Source organism: Elaeis guineensis, chromosome 1 (genome assembly GCF_000442705.2).
Source record: "Elaeis guineensis isolate ETL-2024a chromosome 1, EG11, whole genome shotgun sequence".
NCBI lineage: Eukaryota > Viridiplantae > Streptophyta > Magnoliopsida > Arecales > Arecaceae > Elaeis > Elaeis guineensis.
Genome location: NC_025993.2, coordinates 153,526,081 through 153,544,179, shown reverse-complemented (window position 1 = coordinate 153,544,179; position 18,099 = coordinate 153,526,081). Strand labels below are relative to the sequence as shown.

Sequence of the window (18,099 nt, the reverse complement as noted above, 5' to 3'; positions counted from 1 at the left end):
GGTGGTGGATGGAGGGGGTCAGGATATAGATTTTTTTGATGAATATTGGGTATTGTGTTGCTAGTTATCCAATCACACATTAAAGTACTGTTCCTTCATGATGATATCTTTTCCATCTTAAGTCAACTCTACGTTAAGGTTTTTTTTTTTTTTTAAAAAAAAAAAATTTAAACAGAAGCATAAGACCTCATCAAATGGTTCAAATTTGATTTTCCAGAATTTGGTAAGAAAATTTACCTCAAATCCAGCATTGCACAACATAAACAATAGTAGAAATTGTCAAAAAAATTGGGGAGCTCCGATGATAGTCAGTGCTCTTGTTTACTCTCCTACATGAAGTGTAAGTTGTCAATTCCATTCCTGTAGGGTTTATCATACAATTATATATACGCCGGCATATAACCCTAGGGCCTTGATGGAAGGAAGGGGAAAGAATGACTTCAAGCATTCATTGTTCAAATATCAAATCTAAAACCTTGTTCATCTTTGTAGGATATACGCAATGGTCTTTTCTTGGGTGCAAAGAAAAAGAATTCATCTGGAATATTGAAAGGTCTTGATGTTTTTCTTAATCAAATTTCTTGCAGAAGATTGCAGGTTCCATAAAGCCAAATCAAATTCAACAAGATTTAGTAACAAAGTTGAGCAGGCTGTGAGTATAGAAACTTACATGTGACATAATCACTAAATATATATGAAGCCAATTGAATATGAATCTAAAGAAGAAAAAGGAAAAGACAAACAGAAAAAAACGTCAACGTTCTTCATGGGTAAATGTCTTGAAAAGTAGCTATTTTTTGATTCATTGGAATTGTCCGACTGTGGTGTTGAACAAGTACGCAGCAATGATCTGGCCCGCCTTCTCAGTTGGGTGGACGGCGTCCCAGAATACGTATTTGCTTGCATCTGGACACGTGAATGGGCTCAATTCATTGCATGTGTATCCCACCTCGATCGTTCCAGTGGCACAGCATCCGAACTCGACGTTCTCAAACCCTCCAAGTGAAAAAGAGAGAGAGAGAGAGAGAAAAAAAGGTTAGGATCAAAGCTAACCCATTATCGATGCTTATTTTAGCCAGAAATATTATCACTTGGATCTGCTGGTCTACTTGTTTATTTACTCGTGCTGTTTCAAATCTGGTAGATCCTACAGAAAGCAAATTTGGAGTAACAAAACAGTTACCCTATCATATCGGGAGTTAGACCGATATGAGAAGTTGAGACCTGGTTTGTGTAAGAATTCAATTAAACATGGTTCAAACCCAGTTCAGTTGCCCTATTGGTTTATTTGATCTAAGCATGATCATCAACATTAATTGGTAAAATTCATTTGCTCCTCTTAAATAGTGTACCTTAATTTGTATTGTTAAACATAGGCTGAAAACAAGGGTCCAATTTCTATCTGGTGTAGCTTATCTATAATTACCATGGCTATTTTGTCAAACATGGTACACCACTCCAGGTATAGTTGGCTTGCTGAATTATTTGTTACTCAAATCGGCTGGATCAAGATCCAGCAGAGATTATAGATTGATAAGCTATCCGATCTTTTTTCAGCCCCATATACCATATGTGGTTTGGCTTGCTGAATTAATTTTATAACTCATTGACTAAATATAAATGTAGTTAATTATGGACATTGTAGTTCTAGTTTTATAATCTCATCGAAATGAAGCAATGAAGAACTGATTTAATTTTTCTCAAAAAGTATATGTAACTATGGTTGATCAATAAATAGCTTTTGCAATTCTCCTTAGAAACAACATGGGAGGTAACATGCAACGGAAGGTGGAGCGGTCGACTGTTCCAGGGCAATGAAGCAATGGCTTTGATGTCCGACACCTATCCCCTGTCACAGCAAGCTAGCTTTTGATTTCTTGTCGGACATTAAGAGGATCTATATTGCACATCAGGACTAGAATAAAAAAACAGTGAAATCCTGGCCCATCTAAGGGGAATATATCCATAGTTAAGGTTAGTGCTTCCCATCTAACATGACCGGGATGGACCCATCTCATCAATCAACCAAAACGTCACGGTAAGTTGTTAATATTAAATATTTCATAACCAAATTAAAGACTAAATTGTGGAGAGGAACTTACCATATAGAAATCCATTTTGCAAGACGTAAACAAAGAAGTCATACACGGGGGCTAATTTCAGTTGGATGCCCGGCAGAGTGGCACACAACTCATCAATGACGGCTTGCAGCTTTGCATTGAAGTCTCTTGCCACCTCGTTGTACTCTTCCATGCATGAACCGGCCGTGGTTATAAAGTTCAGGCTCCGTTCCAAGGGCACACACCCTATCGGACCCAGTCCTGTGAAGCCAATCTTTCGGGCCCCCAAAGCGTAAAGTTCTTCGAAGAAGTCACGGGCGAGACCCGCGAGGAAGTCCACATACTCACCGACGGTGAATTGCATGTATCGATCCGTGGTGTAGGCAAAGTAATTCTCGATAAAATCGTTAGTCCCGATGCTAATGACATACGCGGCCTCCCTCAACGTATGCTTGGCCTTCTCCTCTCCGAGATAGCTCTTCAGTCTAGTCTGATACTCTTTGTAGTACTGGACTTGCATCCGCAAGGGTATCACAGACTTGTATCAGAAAAGAAAGAAGAGAGATCACTGGCTGTAAGTGCGACACCCAAGGCTTAAGTGCTGGCGATTAGAAGAAAATTATATATATTTGAATGCTAAATATTCATTAATCCTGTTGCTCGGAAGCTTAACTACTATACTGGCATATATGGATTCTCTGCATGCATTTGTTTATGCCGGACATATATGTCAACATGATGAGACTGTTAATTACCTTAGGTTTGTAGATTAAATCATCAAGAAAAATAATGAACAACCATCTATCATCTTAGAATATGAATTGTATTCAGGCCAACTGGTCTTGAATAGAATGATGAGTTACCAGAACGTTGGCCGTAGCATTGTCCAGCCCAGAGCCAGCAGATGCGAAGCAAACTCTGGTGGCAAAATCCTCTATCCCATACTTGGGATCAAGATAAGCTGGCACGAAGGGACCAAGGCCGTAAAACTCCGAGTAGAAGTCGGTCGCCAGCCGGCCATTGCTGAACCGCCCGGTGGGCTTCCCACCCATGAAATCACGCCCATAGGGTCTGAAGTTGCTCTTGAGAAGTGCCGAGATCCGGTTGTTGTTCCCCGTGTCGACCGTCGAGTCACCGAACACTATGATCGCCGGCACTTCCGCGGTGGCGGCATTCTTGGGTGGTGGTAGTAACCAGAACATCATCAATGGGAGTAATAGGAGGTTCATAATGGTCCATCTCATTTCCTCCCTCTCTCACTGTTAGGAAAATAAAGAGAGTGGAACAAGAAATGTATTTTAAAGGCAAATAATGCTGAGGACAGGAGGAGTATGGGGTTTAGGCCCCCCCTGTGTAGGTGTTAATGTTTGGTGGGGCGACTTAATGAATCATGATCAGCTTACCGATTAGTGCGAACGTTTTGGGGGGGGGGGGGGGGGGCGACGGAGGTGGGAGCCGATTGAAGGTGTGACATGGCTATTCGATGAATAACGTTATTAGGTAGGCTTCTTTTTTTTTTGTAAGAATATTAGTAGGCTTTGATGTGACTGAATTATCAAAACTTGAGTCCTCATTAATCATCACCCTATGTTTTTGTGGTTAAACTGGACTTTAAAGTTTGAACTCATGCACTATTATGACAAATATGCATATGGTAATAGGCCTTCCTTGTGAGAATTGGTTGGTAGAATCCATCCAAAGAAAATGTTGGGCAACTGCCCCCCCCCCAAAAAAAAGGCAGAAAAGTTTGCAATCGCTGCGAATCTTGTGATCTTTTTGCTGTCGCCGACGGCCACCACCAACTGGAGTGGGCATTCAAAGCCATCCATTAAGAAAGAGGTTGGCCGCTGATAATCTGCATTTAAGGGACAGCATGCATCGATGCAGATACGGAAAGCTACATGTGTCTCGCCTGGAACAGTTAGTTTTGCCTGAATCAATTATAGGCATACAATTATGATTGTTTTGGGCTGGGTTAGCCAAGGACAAAGGCATTAGCCCACCCCAGCTGAGCATATGAATTCAAATTTCTTCTGCCACCTTCGCTCAGGCCTCATGAGTCGTATGTTGTTCCATTGGTGAAACGCAAGTCAATAATTTAGAATAAAAGGATAATTGATGGATACCTCTGATTCAATGGAGAAATAAATCCAATAAGTGTATTAACAACAATAAAGATTATTATGTTGGCATGTTACTGATTCAAGGGTGACACTTGTACCTAGTTAGACATTTCCACGATTCCGGGGCAGGTGGGTTAGACTCGTTTACTCAAAAGTGCGTTAGATTCAAATGAGTTCTACGTCTCTTTACTACCACTAGATGCAATCCTAAAACCCACAAACTAGGTATCGTTCCTGAATTAGGACCTAATCCCTGGATGGGCTAGGTATATATGGACCTCAAACTTACCTAATCCAATTGCATCCAAATGAAATTAAGATTTGAGACTGGTATTGTTTGGATGGGAACATGACATATTATAACAGCCAATATATACGCATGTATGTATGTACGCGGACTTGTTCGTGCCCTTTAAAAAAAGTGGCAAGTGTCGGCACTTTTGCCAAATTTCATCGCAACTTTGGAGCGTCCGTCCAGCCATATTGTATCACAAGAAAAAAAAATATATCCTCTGTGGACAGTCCAGAGCTCGACACTTGTTGAGCGGGGAAGCCACTTAGATGCAATGTTATTCCAAGTATCCAAAAATATGGACACTTCAAAAAATCTTGAGAGTACGAATCAATTTTTGTAACTGAATAAAAGACTGCTTCAAAATTTTTCTTGTTGTGTATCTTTAACAAATTCCTTAGTAAGTTCTTGTCTGATAATTTTCTGGAATACAAGTTCTGTTTTGTCTAATCACCCAATCTTTCACCAAAATTTTATCATCCTCTATGAATATATAATTTAATATGCATCTTCTGTCTCTGTCCATCCTAGTGAAACTATAAATCTCTTTCATCTTCTTCGGAACCTGGCGTATTACAAAAATTATTTAAAATTGTTAAATGCAAGTCATCTTTTCTCTTTTTGCCTCTTGTACCTCATGGTTCCACAATATCTTGAGAGTCCAGAGAAAACTCTTGTAGTACAGCAGGACATTTGATTCCACACTAGAGCAGGTTTTCTTTTAATTTTCCATGTTTCATCCATCAACAATGCATTTCCAGATAACCTCGGGAAAAAAAAAATCATCATGACCATTCGATCCACTTAATACACACCTTTGTTTCCAAGAAAGTATTTATTATGGATAGGTCACAGGTAGCTCTCGTTTCATAATGAAGATTTATTTTCTCATGTCCTGTGGACCTAGATAACAGTGTAATCCACTTCCATTGCCATGTGTTTACTATTGATAGATCTCAGGTCATGACAAACTCAAGTTATGAACCTCTCGTCGCATTCCTCATCCAAAGCCATGGAATCAACCGCCATAATCTTTTTTAGCTTTCCCTTCACTCAGTTGATTCGGAATTTTAAAACATATTTTCGACTCAATCCCATGGTAGATGATGTAGTAGCTTGGTATCCAAGCACTCACAAAGAAATCTTTTTTGCCTTCTTTTTACATAACTAATACTATTGGATTGTGCACTAAGTGCGGTTGGTTTCATTTGAGATCGCAATGTGCTATGCAATATAATTCTACAATGTTCTGTCGATTGAACCAGAGTGTCAGGGAAGTCGTGCTTGTTTTTTTTTTTTCCCTCCCTACTCTGAGTCAATAAATTTTGCTTAGCGACTAGCTGATGCTTTCCATCCACTGAATCAAAGTGTCTGTATCTGACTAAAGCCACAGTCATTACTTTGCTACCTGCGAGCATTGCTAGATGTCACTCGTATGCTCCTCATTTATTCACAAACCTATAGAAGGAAAAGAGACTCTCGTCAACCGTCATTGCTGTTGCACCTAACCGCGAAGTGGAGTACTACATTCATAAAAAGATAGTCATGGTCAGTTTCAGCCAAAATTGATATCCGGGACATCCTTTGATGAAAAATATAGAGCATTTAGTGTACGTCCACTACACTCGTGTTAGCATGTTGGTGATACATGTCTTTCTTTTAATAACTATCATGCATGAATTTGGAAATGTCGGCATGTGCTGCTTTTCTTTAGACAGTATAGATGTGTTGGTTGGGTTTGCTTTATTGGTTGCTTGGGTTTGGAATTTTTACATCCCCCTTCTTTTCCTCTCTTTTTTCTTCTCTCTCTTTTCTGCATGTATAGTTCATTTCATTTGTCAATGAAATGTTGTGGTGCATCTCCAGTGCTTTGCTCAAAGGAAAGGAAGTGATGTTAGTATGCCAGGAATAGTAATCTAGATATGTACAAGAAACAGCATTTGTTATGTTTCAAATTCATGTATGGTTTCCTTTCTTGCTCATTTCTGCAAAATCCTTAGCATATGTTTTCTAGATGCTGCGACTTGAAGAACGTGTTTTCGAAGATGAAACATTGGCCCGACTGTTCCTTCAATCATTCCCGCTATCGCGGGAAATGCAAAAGTGCACAATTCCTTGCATTGTGTCCATGTTTGTGCAATGCTGCCTGAGCATCTAAGCACAATTGTATGCAATATTCAGTCTATAGGATTAGTTAGCTATAATGAAATTGCAATTGGCAGTGTAATGATTCAAGGTTCTATCTAAAAAAATTAGTCAAAAGATATTATTTGAATTTTTTAATCTCATATAATTATCTAAGATCTTTCCAGCGAATAACTGATGTGAAATTAAATATACGCTTGCAAGAGTCCTCACATACTCTTTTCGTTTAAGTTCTGACGTCCTCGACAAACTAAAAATTCAAATCCATATATCCATTCATAAACACTACAATTGACCCATGATCAATCCCAATAAAAACATACCGCAGTATCCCTTATTCCACATAGGCTATGGGACTATATAAGTATTATTTGAGTTCCTTGGCTAGCTCTATATAAATATTCAAGATCTTCCTAATGAATAATCAATGGGACTAAATACATATCCGTATGGATCTTGACATACTCTTTTCGTTTAAGCTCTGGCATCCTTGCCAAATTAAGGGTCCAATTCCATAGTTTTATTCATAAATACTATGATCGGTTTGTGGTTAGTCCTATTGAATCCATACTGCTGTATCCTTTAACTAATCCATATAAGTTATGAGTCGGGTCGGCTATGATATCTTTTAATATAAGATCTCGTCCAAAAAGATTAGCTGAAAGGTATTATTTGGATTCCTGGATTCTATATAAATATTCAAGATCTTCCTAGCAAATAATCAATGTGGAACTAAATATATGCTTGAATGGATCATCATAGATAAAGATACCATGTAGTTGCATACAGAGCACATTTCAAAATTCGAAATGATGTAAGATGAAGCAATTTGTTTATCTCCATTCCCAATGTTCTTTTGAATTTATTTATCATACCTCAAGTCCTTTTTTTTTTTTTTTCTTCTTTTAGGTAAGAGAAATAGGATGACGGAGGGCTCATCGGCATAGTAACCCCTTTTGAGCGTGATCATGAGAGCTCCAATCTCGCTGAGTAAATATTCGATGGGGAGAGTAATAAGCATAATCTCCTCTCCATCACGTCCGAAGAGAGATCCCATGTCAGGTGAGTACATACCTCACCTCCAGATCCATCTCATTATACAGCAGATCAGAAACTACATATGCCTCCACCCGCACAAGCATGGGAGATAAATTTTTTTATTTAATCAGCTGTGTATGGCTTCGAATCTGTGACGCGTGGAGCAGATGCCAAGGCGTGTTCTGTACCAGCTACTACCGCGGTGGTTACCTCAAGTCCTCTTTGACGCCATTCCAAAAATCTGGCTACAATTCTCAGGTAATATTTTAAATCATAATCCACTTTCCGGGAATTTGTCCTTGCACCTTTCATCTCTATCAATGTGTGATAGCTTGCAGGGGTCTGGGACACATTAAGATTGCATTAATTTTGAAGAAAAGCACTTCTTACAGAAAGCTCTAAAGATCTTAATTATCATATGGTGTGTCAGACAGTTAGTTGAAACATCACGACTGGACAACCACGTTCCAGTCTGGTCTTTGTGCTTCAATTCAGATGCTCTTTCAGAATGGTTCCACCGGACAATTTAGTTCTTCAGACAACTGAAATATATGAATCATCAAAACAGATGGCAAGCCTAACATTGCCTCGATGCAGCTCGGAAGTCCCATTTACACCTGTTATTATATTGGTCCTTGTGCATTTCTACCGTCCAAATTGACATTATTAGATAAATAGTGAACTGTGGCTGGCCTGCAGGAAAGTAGTCCATGATGACAAATTACGCGATCATCAAAATTCAGCAGATGAAGAAGTCCTCCAGCTTCTCCATCCTCTCAGTAATAACATGAGCAATTTAATATCTCAGGAATCGGGTTCTTCATCAACAATTTTGCTGTCCGAGCATGATCGCAGCATTGACTCTACTGCGTGAAGAAAAACAGTGAACACTCTCTATCAAAATCAACTTTCGCTTCTCTAAGATCAATGGGGACTATTTATTTGTTTCTGTACCAGCAATAATGCATTCATGTCATAAGCGCATACTTTTTTCAGAACTGGTCTTTTTTTTTTTGGTTTTAATATGTGATTGTAGGAGTAGGACACCATGAGTACTTCTTAGTTTTAGTTTTGCTCTATGCAGGTACCAAACAATTGATCTCTCTCTCTCTCTCGCTCGCTCTCTGTTGGAAATGAATTAGATCTGTTACTGTAAGCCAAACAATGTAGGTGTGAAGACACTGGAGATACAAAACCAAAAATGGTTTTTTCTTATCAACGAGCAGGTTGAGGTCTTCCATAGTTCATGGTGTCAGGCTATCTTACATGCCTGATTTAGATTCTTTCATCTTCTTGCATCATATGTTTGAGGTCATCTGATCTTAAATATTACAGAGGCAGACATTTGCGTCAGACAAGTGGGTGAGATCGAATCAATCATCCACTATATGTTCGGTTGGCTTCAGTCATCAAATGTCCCGTTATTTGTTGTCGTTCAGGCAAGGATATTTGTCCAAACTGATGCCCTTTTAACTGCCAAAAAATCAGTATGGCACGTAACATTGGAAATGTAAGAATTATGACATGTTGGCAACATCAATGGTGTCTGCTTGACTAGGATGACCCTTCATCCGGGCCAACCTTTTCTGGTCCGCTGAGCCAGACTCCAAAACTTTTCGGCCACCCAGGCCGAGTTAGGCCCCAGCCATCCATTCAGGAATGCCATCTACTAACCCCAGTGGACATAGCTTGAACTTTTTCTTCTACTGATTTGTTTCTGGTCTTAATTCATAATCGTTACCCGAGGTTTATGGTCTGAGAAACACAGATCAAATTGGTTGGCCAAAGCCATACAGCGTGACCTGTTAAACTCAGGCAACTTTTTTTTTTTTTTGATCTTGACACAAACATTAAAATCATATGACAATAAAGCAAAAAAAGAAATTTTTGATTGCCTTTTTGTCCAAAGTAACAAAAGGTAGTAGCTAGATACACTAGAAAGTAATTTCCTCAGAACAGTAAAATGTATTTGGTATATTTAAATGAGTCGAGCATTTAATAGATATAATTATTGCTCAAGAAATAAAAAAGATGGGAGAGAGATAATTCGTTCATCACACAATCATGCATTGATAGGAGAACTCCTTCGACTTGATGAACTCAGATAGCATGGTATGGAGTTTAGTTCAAAATGGACATTTCAGTCCCAGCAGCTCCATTTAACATGAATTTATTTTTAATGATATTAGGTTAGAACTAATAAATTTCAAAAACTGAAAGAGATCAAGCAAACTCTGCATCTATTCACTAAAATCTGGCAAGAGTGGGGAAAATGGCTCGTTTTTAAACCAATCAGAGTGAATTGATCTGGTTGTTGGATCAACTTGGTGACTACTCGAATCCTGATTGACCAATTAATGGACACAAAGTAAATATGAGTGTGGCATATAGCAGCGTAGTTATTGGAGAAGCTAAGTAACAAGACATATAAGTACAGCTTCTAAATGTAATCTTGGCTGCTGACCTGCAGAAACTGAAGCCTTCGGAAGGTAAGTTTGCCCATTGCCTTGATTATGGAGTTCGTTCTCATCATAGCAAATATTGTCGGAAAATAACGGGAAAGAGAAATCAAATCTAGCCTTCCTATTGGCTTATTTATGCTTCTTCTCTAACATTTATCATTGGGACAAATTAGACAAGGCATGGTTTTATTTTTTAATTAATTGACGAAGTAACCATATATGGCATCCAAAAACAGGCCGAGCTATCAACATATAAAAGGTTTGAGACATCAATTAGAAGTTGTTCGCATCCCCAAAAATGCATGTTTACGTCATGTATGCTGCTCTTTGCAGTTAATATTCACTTATCTCAGCTAAAAAAATGTATACACTATTTATGTTAAGAACTAAGAAAGATTAGGCGGGCGCTTACAATCGTGATATAATGGTATATAGAACATGTAATGTCACATGGTCTCGTGATCTATTTCTTTTTCATAAATAAACTATTTATGATCAGATTTTTTGAAAATTAAGGATGATAATTTACTCAACCCCGTTGACTATCCGATCTGACTCGATCCTACTAGAAGGTGATTTTACCTAATCCTTGAAACCTTAACAAATAGAGGATGCGCATGGGTGATGGTAAAATCTACTCCGAATCCAACCCGAATGTATACATAACGCTTTACAAATTTGCTCTCTATCTTTTATCTTAGTAGCTTTACTTGTGAGAAAGATTGAGTATGTAAAATATTACATGCCATGAAGCTTAGTTGTTCATTTTTTTTAGTTGATTAACTTTTTAGTTTAAGAGCCATTTGAATTCTTAAAAAATGGTACATTTTTGTTATGTTCCTATTATCGTTGAAAATTTGGTTTGTTATATTCTTATCTTTTATTTATATTTTGTTATGTAAAGTACAAAGATATATTAAAAAAATTATTGTAACACTTCTTCAATTTAAAAAAAATTCAAACCAATCTTTCAAGTTTCCAAATCATTCCAAAATGATTTTGTCCATTATCAGAATAGTATTATGTGACCATCACATTGTGCCATAAAATTGTATTATGACTAAAAACATTCTTTATATCAATTGTTTGTAAAGTCTTAGCACAAATCTTAAAAGACCCTTAGTATATGATGTATAGTTAAAGACCCTCCACCACATCTATTTCAAATCACTTCGAGGTCATTTACTTGTTCAAATCTCAAAGCTTCCTTAGTATTGGTATATAGTTAAATGTTGCAGTAAGGCTCCGAGTCGAGGAGTAGCTAGGTCGGCAGTGATCCAACGTGGAGCTAGGTTGTTAGTAGTGATCTAAGGACGTTTAAACGCTCTTGAAATCTGCAAAAAAAATTCGATCACCAAAGATTCTTTGATGGAGGACCCTCCGATACTTAAGTTAGTCGGAGCTTTAGAAATAATTAAGGAGAATTTAGCAAAAGAGTGCTTTTCTAGCTTAAAAAAGCTTACCAAAGGATTCTCTATATTTTTCTTTTATAGAGGAAGGAGAAATATATTACTTTGATAACTGATAATTATGATAGAGAATCATGATTTAATGATGTCATCGTGGATAGTGGTCAATTAATGACATTAACTCGTAACCATCAGGAGTTCTCTTGTAACCCTCTAATATTTAAAGAATGTGGTGCAAGCCCACATTCTCTTTGTAATGGCTCAATGTCCCTGATGACTTTGGAAGTCATCGGCTTAGGTCCGAACAAAAGGTCGGCAGTACCCCGATGCGGTCGTCGGTAACTAAACAAGGGCAATGTTTGGAGATGAAGTCTGATGGGGTCATCCGCTTCCTTTCAGCTTCTCAAATCGAAATCTTAGCCCTTCGATATTAGGAGCCACCTGAGTTGGAGCCATGGCGATGAGAGCTCTTTCATAGAAGCAACAGGACATCCAGATAATGCTCGCCATTGAGATCTATCTCGACACCTCGACTGCTGGTCAAACATTGCACTCGAAGACTCAAATCGAGGATAAACACCGAGGCGGTATAACCTCATAACAATAAGGATCGTGCATTGTATGAATTTCAAAGCACTCTAAACTCCTTCATTTGCCTGTATAGATCTCAAAGTACCCTTACTAATGAACTATAGTTAATGATCATCCATTGCATAGATTTTAAAGTACTTCAATCTCTTTCATTCATCTATCTACATAAATCTCAAAGTATATTTAAGAGATGTTTGATTTGGGAGAGTGGGAGTCTGGAATCAGAATGGGTGACTCCCATTCCAACCATTTAGTTAGAAGGGGTCCAATTCCGATTCTAATTTCGAAGTGAAATAGGAATGGCTCAATCTATATAGAACTCAATTCCTACTCTCCTCTATAGATTCAAATTTTCATTTCAATTTCGATTCCGATTCCAGTCACGAACCAAACGCTTCGGAAGATTTGACCATTTTAATTCTGATTTCAAGCCATTCCGATTTTCATTTCTATTCTGATTTTGGTTGCGGACCAAACATCTCTTTATAGTCTTTAGTTAAGGATCACCTACCAAATAAATCTTGAAGTCCTCCGAATTCCACATCCTTTGTATAGATCTTAAAGCATATTTTACGTATGACTTATAATTAAGAATTACTTGGTGTATAAATGTCAAAGCACTCCGAATTTTTTTTTTTATCCATCTTATAGATCTCAAAATATTTTTAATATATGACTTACAGTTAAGCATCATCTATGACGTAGGTCTTAAAGCACTCTGAATCTCTCCACTTATCCATCTGCATAGATTTCAAAGCATTCTTAATTTATAGCTTGTAACGAAGAATTATCTATCGCATAGAGCTCATAGTACTTCAAATTTTTTTATTTATTATTAGTGTGGCCGTAAAATACCCGAAGTTTTTTGAAGTGGATGAAGATATTTTGGTTATTTAATAATGACAGGCCAATGCCATCTGCTAGTGGCGAGTTTGAGGATTAGTTTGGAATGTTTCCGACAGTTGAAGCATCAGTTTGAAACTTTGTTTTAAGTTAAGAGTTATGAGCATATATTTTTGTTTATTTTTTTTAATTTGTATAAAAAATAATTTTTGCCGGTTCGATCTCCCATATCTAACGCTATGTATCTTCCTCGCTCTATCCTGAGGCGAGTACTTGATCTCTGTCCGATCCTTTGCATCCCCTATCGAAAATTACCAACAAAATTGTATATATCTTGAAAAGGCCTAAATTTTTTGAAACGCGAGGCCGAGGGAAGCACGAGGCGGTCGGTGTCTTAAACCCTGCAAGGGTTTTCTCCTCACAAATCCGGGGATTTACTACGAAGCAGTAGATGATGCTATTGAGAGCGATCGGGGCCGCGAGGCCCGGCAATCACAGGTTTAGGCCGTGGAGGATGACCCGGACGGCGACGCGACCTTTGTCGTCCCGCGCAGCCATCGACATGGCCGCCCGAGACGGCGAGCTCAGGGCCTTCCTCGTCGCTGGCGAGGTCTCCGGCGACTCCATCGCTTCCCGCCTCATGGCCTCCCTCAAGAAGCTCTCCCCCTACCCTGTCCACTTCGCTGGCGTTGGCGGGTTCGTCCATCCTCTCCTCCCCCCCCCCACCCCCCCCTCTCTCTCTCTCTCTCCCCCCTCTTTGCCCTTTTCGCTTCTTGGGTTTTCTTGTGACGATCCACATACATAGAAGTCGGAAAGAAACTGAGCTCTAGATACGTTTCAGGGACTCGATGCGTAAAGAAGGCTTGCAACCAATCTTTCCCATGGAAGACCTCGCAGTCATGGGCTTGTGGGAATTGCTGCCACATATAATTAATTTTAGGGTGAACTTGCACGGGGATCTACTTCTTCTTCTTGAAAAATTAAACATACTTAGCTCGTTTCATTTGATATCTTGTGCTCGACATCGGATGGAATGTTACAGGCTAGACTAAAGGAAACTGTTGAAGCTGCTATTTCTTTTCGGCCTCATGTTGTGGTGACGGTTGACTCCAAAGGGTTCTCTTTCCGGCTTCTAGATCAGCTCAATGGTAATCAGCTTCTGCTGCTGCTTAAAGGATTTTTTTTTTTTTTGTTGTGCAATTCTGTGGAAATTTAAGGTTTTAGCTGGAAGATGTTGAATCATATGTTTCACAGATGTATTTAGGGGTGAAAAGGATAGACCTGTACATGTCCATTATGTTGCGCCGTCATTCTGGGCATGGAAAGGGGGTGAACGTAGATTGGAGAGGCTACGTCAATTTGTGGACCATATCCTGTGTATTCTTCCCTTTGAAGCTGAAGTTTGTAGATGGAATGGCTTAGCTGCTAGCTATGTTGGTCATCCCGTGTTGGAAGATGCTCTTCACCTGGGCTTGGTACAAGTTCTCACTGATCTTGTTGTTATTAGTGCATGGATTATATATAAGTAATTCGAGTAGATTCAAATTCATTTTCTTTCAGTATCTTTTTCCAGTGCTCTGAAAATCAGTAATACAAGGCCTGAGAAGTAGAGCCATCCAAATACTTATCTGACAACCCTCCCAAGTCTATGCTGTAGTAGATCTTCCACAATTTGGTTCTACGCCCTTTCTTCAGTTCCAACACAAGCCTTCATCAAATACTAGGGGTTCTGATATGTAATTTACATCTCGACCACGGGCTAACATATTGCTGTAGTTTGATTTTTAGTGAGGAGGCTAAAATATACACAGATGTTTCCTGACATGATATGTCGACTATTAGTAGGTATAAGAACTATGCCAAGGATAAAAGTATGTGAAGTTATAACGAGATGTCAAGTTTAAAATCCTCTGTTTTAGTTTGTTGAAAACAAATCATCCTGCCCACCAAACAGAAGTGAACCAATGTATTGCTTTCAAATTGTTTTTCAATTTTTGATATCCTGTTATTTGTTCCTCATGTACAATTAGTTTCTATAACTTGACATTGGTCGAACTTTGTTGTGGAGGACTTGGATCCAGCATCAAATAAGCGAAAGATGCGAAGAAGTGGTGATGCTTTTCGATGTGAACATGGACTGTCCCCTGGTTAGATGACTTACTTTTCTTTACTTGTATTATGTTCATGTTTCCATATTGAAGGTAAGATTATGTTGTTACTAGCTGTGTAAGTATAAATTATGTTGATTCAAAATTTGTGTGGCAGGTTTATAAAAAATAATGGCATTTGTTGCTTAAAAAAAAATGGAGACATTTAGCCTTATCAGACTTTTTTTTTTTTTTTTTCTCTTTTTCCCCATCCCTCCAGCAACTTACTACACAACAACAACACAGCAACATACTTTACTGATATACTCAAAAAACTGACATCGAGATAAATAACACGAAGTAGATGTGGATGTTTTTGCATATTCTATCACCGGTTAGGCAAGATTTTGCTTTCATACTTAGGTCAGCTTGACCCTTAGTGCTAATATTGAAAGGCCATATCATCATCAAGGTTCAAAAGTCAGTCTGGGTTTAAGGCCTAATCCAAATTCAAACATTTTGAAGATTGTTTTGGGCATTTTGGTGGTTGTTGCACTAGTGTAGCAATGAGAGTTTTTCTTATATTAATGTGTCTCTAGTTCTTCATTTCAAACGTAATTAATCAACAATGTTGTGTAATATCCTCACTTCTCTTGCAATTACATTAACAACAACCATCAAGCTTTATCCTAACTAGTTGGATTATCTTTACAATCCTCTTTTGCTGGGGACTCCTATTTATTGCTACCACTGGAAATACTCAAGCCTTGCCTGATCTTTTTCATAACGTAAGGGCTTGTACTTCACAATCTTGATTGACATTTCAACAGAAATCTAAGTGCCTCCTTTTATCATGCTGGAATCTTCATCACACAAGCTTTTCTTGTCTCAGTTGGTTCTCCATCATTTTCTTATGAACGGCATGACTTCTATAACTCATCTAACTTCTATGCTTCACATCTTTCTAAAAATTCCTATTTTATCACATTCATCTTGCTTTCTTGGATCCTTTTTATTTCCCAACAGCCCAAAACATGCAACATTTTGAGCCTTATTGTTGTTTGCCAGAACTTTCCTAAGTCTGCAAAGTAAGGAGTCACTAAACACATCTTAATTGTGAGGCGTTTTCTTAGCTTTCCGCGGCATCACATTACAATTAGTGCATGCCATTTTCTATCTTTTTTGCAAGATAGAATAATTGATGCATGACCACTTGGTCTTTTTACATAACTAAATATGCACATTTCCTATTAAAATATGTTCTTCCTATTGCTAGATCATAGACCATTGAAAACTCAAGTACTGAATACTCCTATTGCATTCCTTTCACACCAACCAGATTACCTTGTACCCTCCCATATCCTATGGACCTCAACTATACCACATGCTATCGACTTTTGATGCCCAAATTTTCTATCAATTTTGGTAAACCTCTTATGCCTGGTAGACTTTTCCTTTCGTTGATTGATTTACTTTTGTCATGCTTGTTGCTATCATATTTAGATAAAATGTCTAACAATTGAAAGTTCTGATAACTTACAAAATTACATATAAAAATGTATTAAGAGTTTATGCAGTCTTAGGTCCACAAAACTGGTACCAAGAACCATACCGGTATATTTCTAGTTTGGTATGGTTTGGTATGCACCCCATACCAAGGCAAGCTTCCAACTTTTCTTTTAAAATTACTTACAGCCATGGCATTGCCTGAAACTAGATGGTACGGGTTGGTTCCGGGCAGTGTGGGTTGGTACTGGATGGTACAGGTGGTTCCATTCAATTTAGGCTAGTATGAACTGGTTTAGCTTATATACTGAACCGAACCTCCATGCCTTATTGCTACGGTATAGTATGATTGGGATGGGTTAGAATTGCAGATCTTGATTTGAAATGTTTGTATATGAGAAAGAAACTGCTGATTTAAATGATTAGGAGACTGCCGAGGTGCCTAACTATGATGTTTGGTGAATATAATGTTATATGATAGATAGACAAAGGTGCAAATATTAACAGGTTCGAAGGGGTGAGCATATGGTTATCATCAGATTTCCCAATTGCCGCTATAAATGAAATACCCTAATTAATTTAAGATGATTCATGGTATCTCAAATACCATGTTTTGCAGACCAACCACTCTCCATTCTCTCCCTTGGCCTCCTAGAAGTCTAAGCCTACTAAGAAATAAGTTTGTTTAGACTTTTCTAATGACTGCTGGAATCTGCTGTGACTACAGTCTGCAGTACATTTATTTGTGATTGCCAGATGCGTATGCCATACAATGCTCTGATTGAACCAACTTTTAAGCAAGCCATGCTTTGTTGTCTTCCCTTTTTTGAGTCCATAAAATTTGCTTGCTCATAGCCAAGTAGCCAGTGATTTCCATCTGCTGACAAAAAAATTATATCTGACAGGAGCCACAGTCATTACCTTACTACCTGGAAGCAGATTACAAGAGGTCACTAGAATGCTTCCTATTTATTTACAAGCAGTACAACTACTAAAAGAGCCATTCACTGATTTGTCAATAATCATTCTTGTTGCTCCTAATCGTGATGTGGAGGCCTACATTAATAGAGAGGTTCAGTCATCGTCATTATCAGCCATATTGATATCTGGGGCATCCCTTGACAAAAGATATAATGCATTCAGTGTATGTCCATCACAGTTCTTCATAGCATGCTAGTGATATTTGTAGCTTTAAATAACTCTGTAGATTCTATTTTTCTTTAGTCACTATAGTGTTTTTTGATCTGTTTAAAGACTCCAGGTAGCATGGCCATTTGAAATCATGCATGAAGAGAAGCAGCCTAGTATGTTTCATTAGAAATTGTGACGAGGACATGCTTCGCCAGTATTTGTAATGTTCCAACATTGCATATGGTTTTACTGATTTTTCTTTAAAAAAAGCATTAGCATATAATTCCACTTATTTTTGACTTAAAGAATATTACTATTGGCTCGACTATTCCTCAGTTCTGTCATTCTCTGTTTTGCGGGACATACTAAGTGCATACGTTCCATAGTGTCTATTCTTGTGAAGTTGTGCCTA

General features: G+C 38.2%; 2 protein-coding genes across 2 annotated transcripts in view; one reads left to right on the top strand and one right to left on the bottom strand.

Annotated features, from left to right (window-relative positions):
- Positions 1-613: 613 nt before the first annotated feature.
- On the bottom strand, positions 614-3,331 carry LOC105039089 (GDSL esterase/lipase At2g04570). Its single transcript, XM_010915086.4, has 3 exons — positions 2,924-3,331; positions 2,103-2,598; positions 614-996 (listed from the first exon to the last, which is right to left on the bottom strand). The coding sequence occupies exons 1-3, from the start codon at positions 3,302-3,304 to the stop codon at positions 803-805; spliced, it is 1,071 nt and encodes a 356-aa protein (XP_010913388.1). The 5' UTR covers positions 3,305-3,331; the 3' UTR covers positions 614-802.
- Positions 3,332-13,211: 9,880 nt separating this feature from the next.
- Positions 13,212-18,099, top strand: part of LOC105039087 (probable lipid-A-disaccharide synthase, mitochondrial) — a 6,100-nt gene continuing 1,212 nt past the window's right edge. The window contains exons 1-6 of the mRNA XM_010915085.4: positions 13,212-13,659; positions 13,805-13,904; positions 14,006-14,111; positions 14,218-14,438; positions 15,032-15,110; positions 17,462-17,700. Of these exons, the coding sequence (XP_010913387.1) occupies positions 13,415-13,659; positions 13,805-13,904; positions 14,006-14,111; positions 14,218-14,438; positions 15,032-15,110; positions 17,462-17,700 (990 nt within the window). The 5' untranslated portion in view covers positions 13,212-13,414. The remainder of the gene's footprint in view (positions 13,660-13,804; positions 13,905-14,005; positions 14,112-14,217; positions 14,439-15,031; positions 15,111-17,461; positions 17,701-18,099) is intronic.

Bases quoted from the DNA above. Each gene is read 5' to 3' on its own strand.
- LOC105039089 (XM_010915086.4), bottom strand. From the start codon at position 3,304: ATGAGATGGACCATTATGAACCTCCTATTACTCCCATTGATGATGTTC. The intron at 2,599-2,923 runs GTAACTCATCAT...TTCTGATACAAG, and splicing joins ATGCTACGGCCAACGTTCTG to TCTGTGATACCCTTGCGGAT. The intron at 997-2,102 runs GTAAGTTCCTCT...TTTCACTTGGAG, and splicing joins GCAAAATGGATTTCTATATG to GGTTTGAGAACGTCGAGTTC.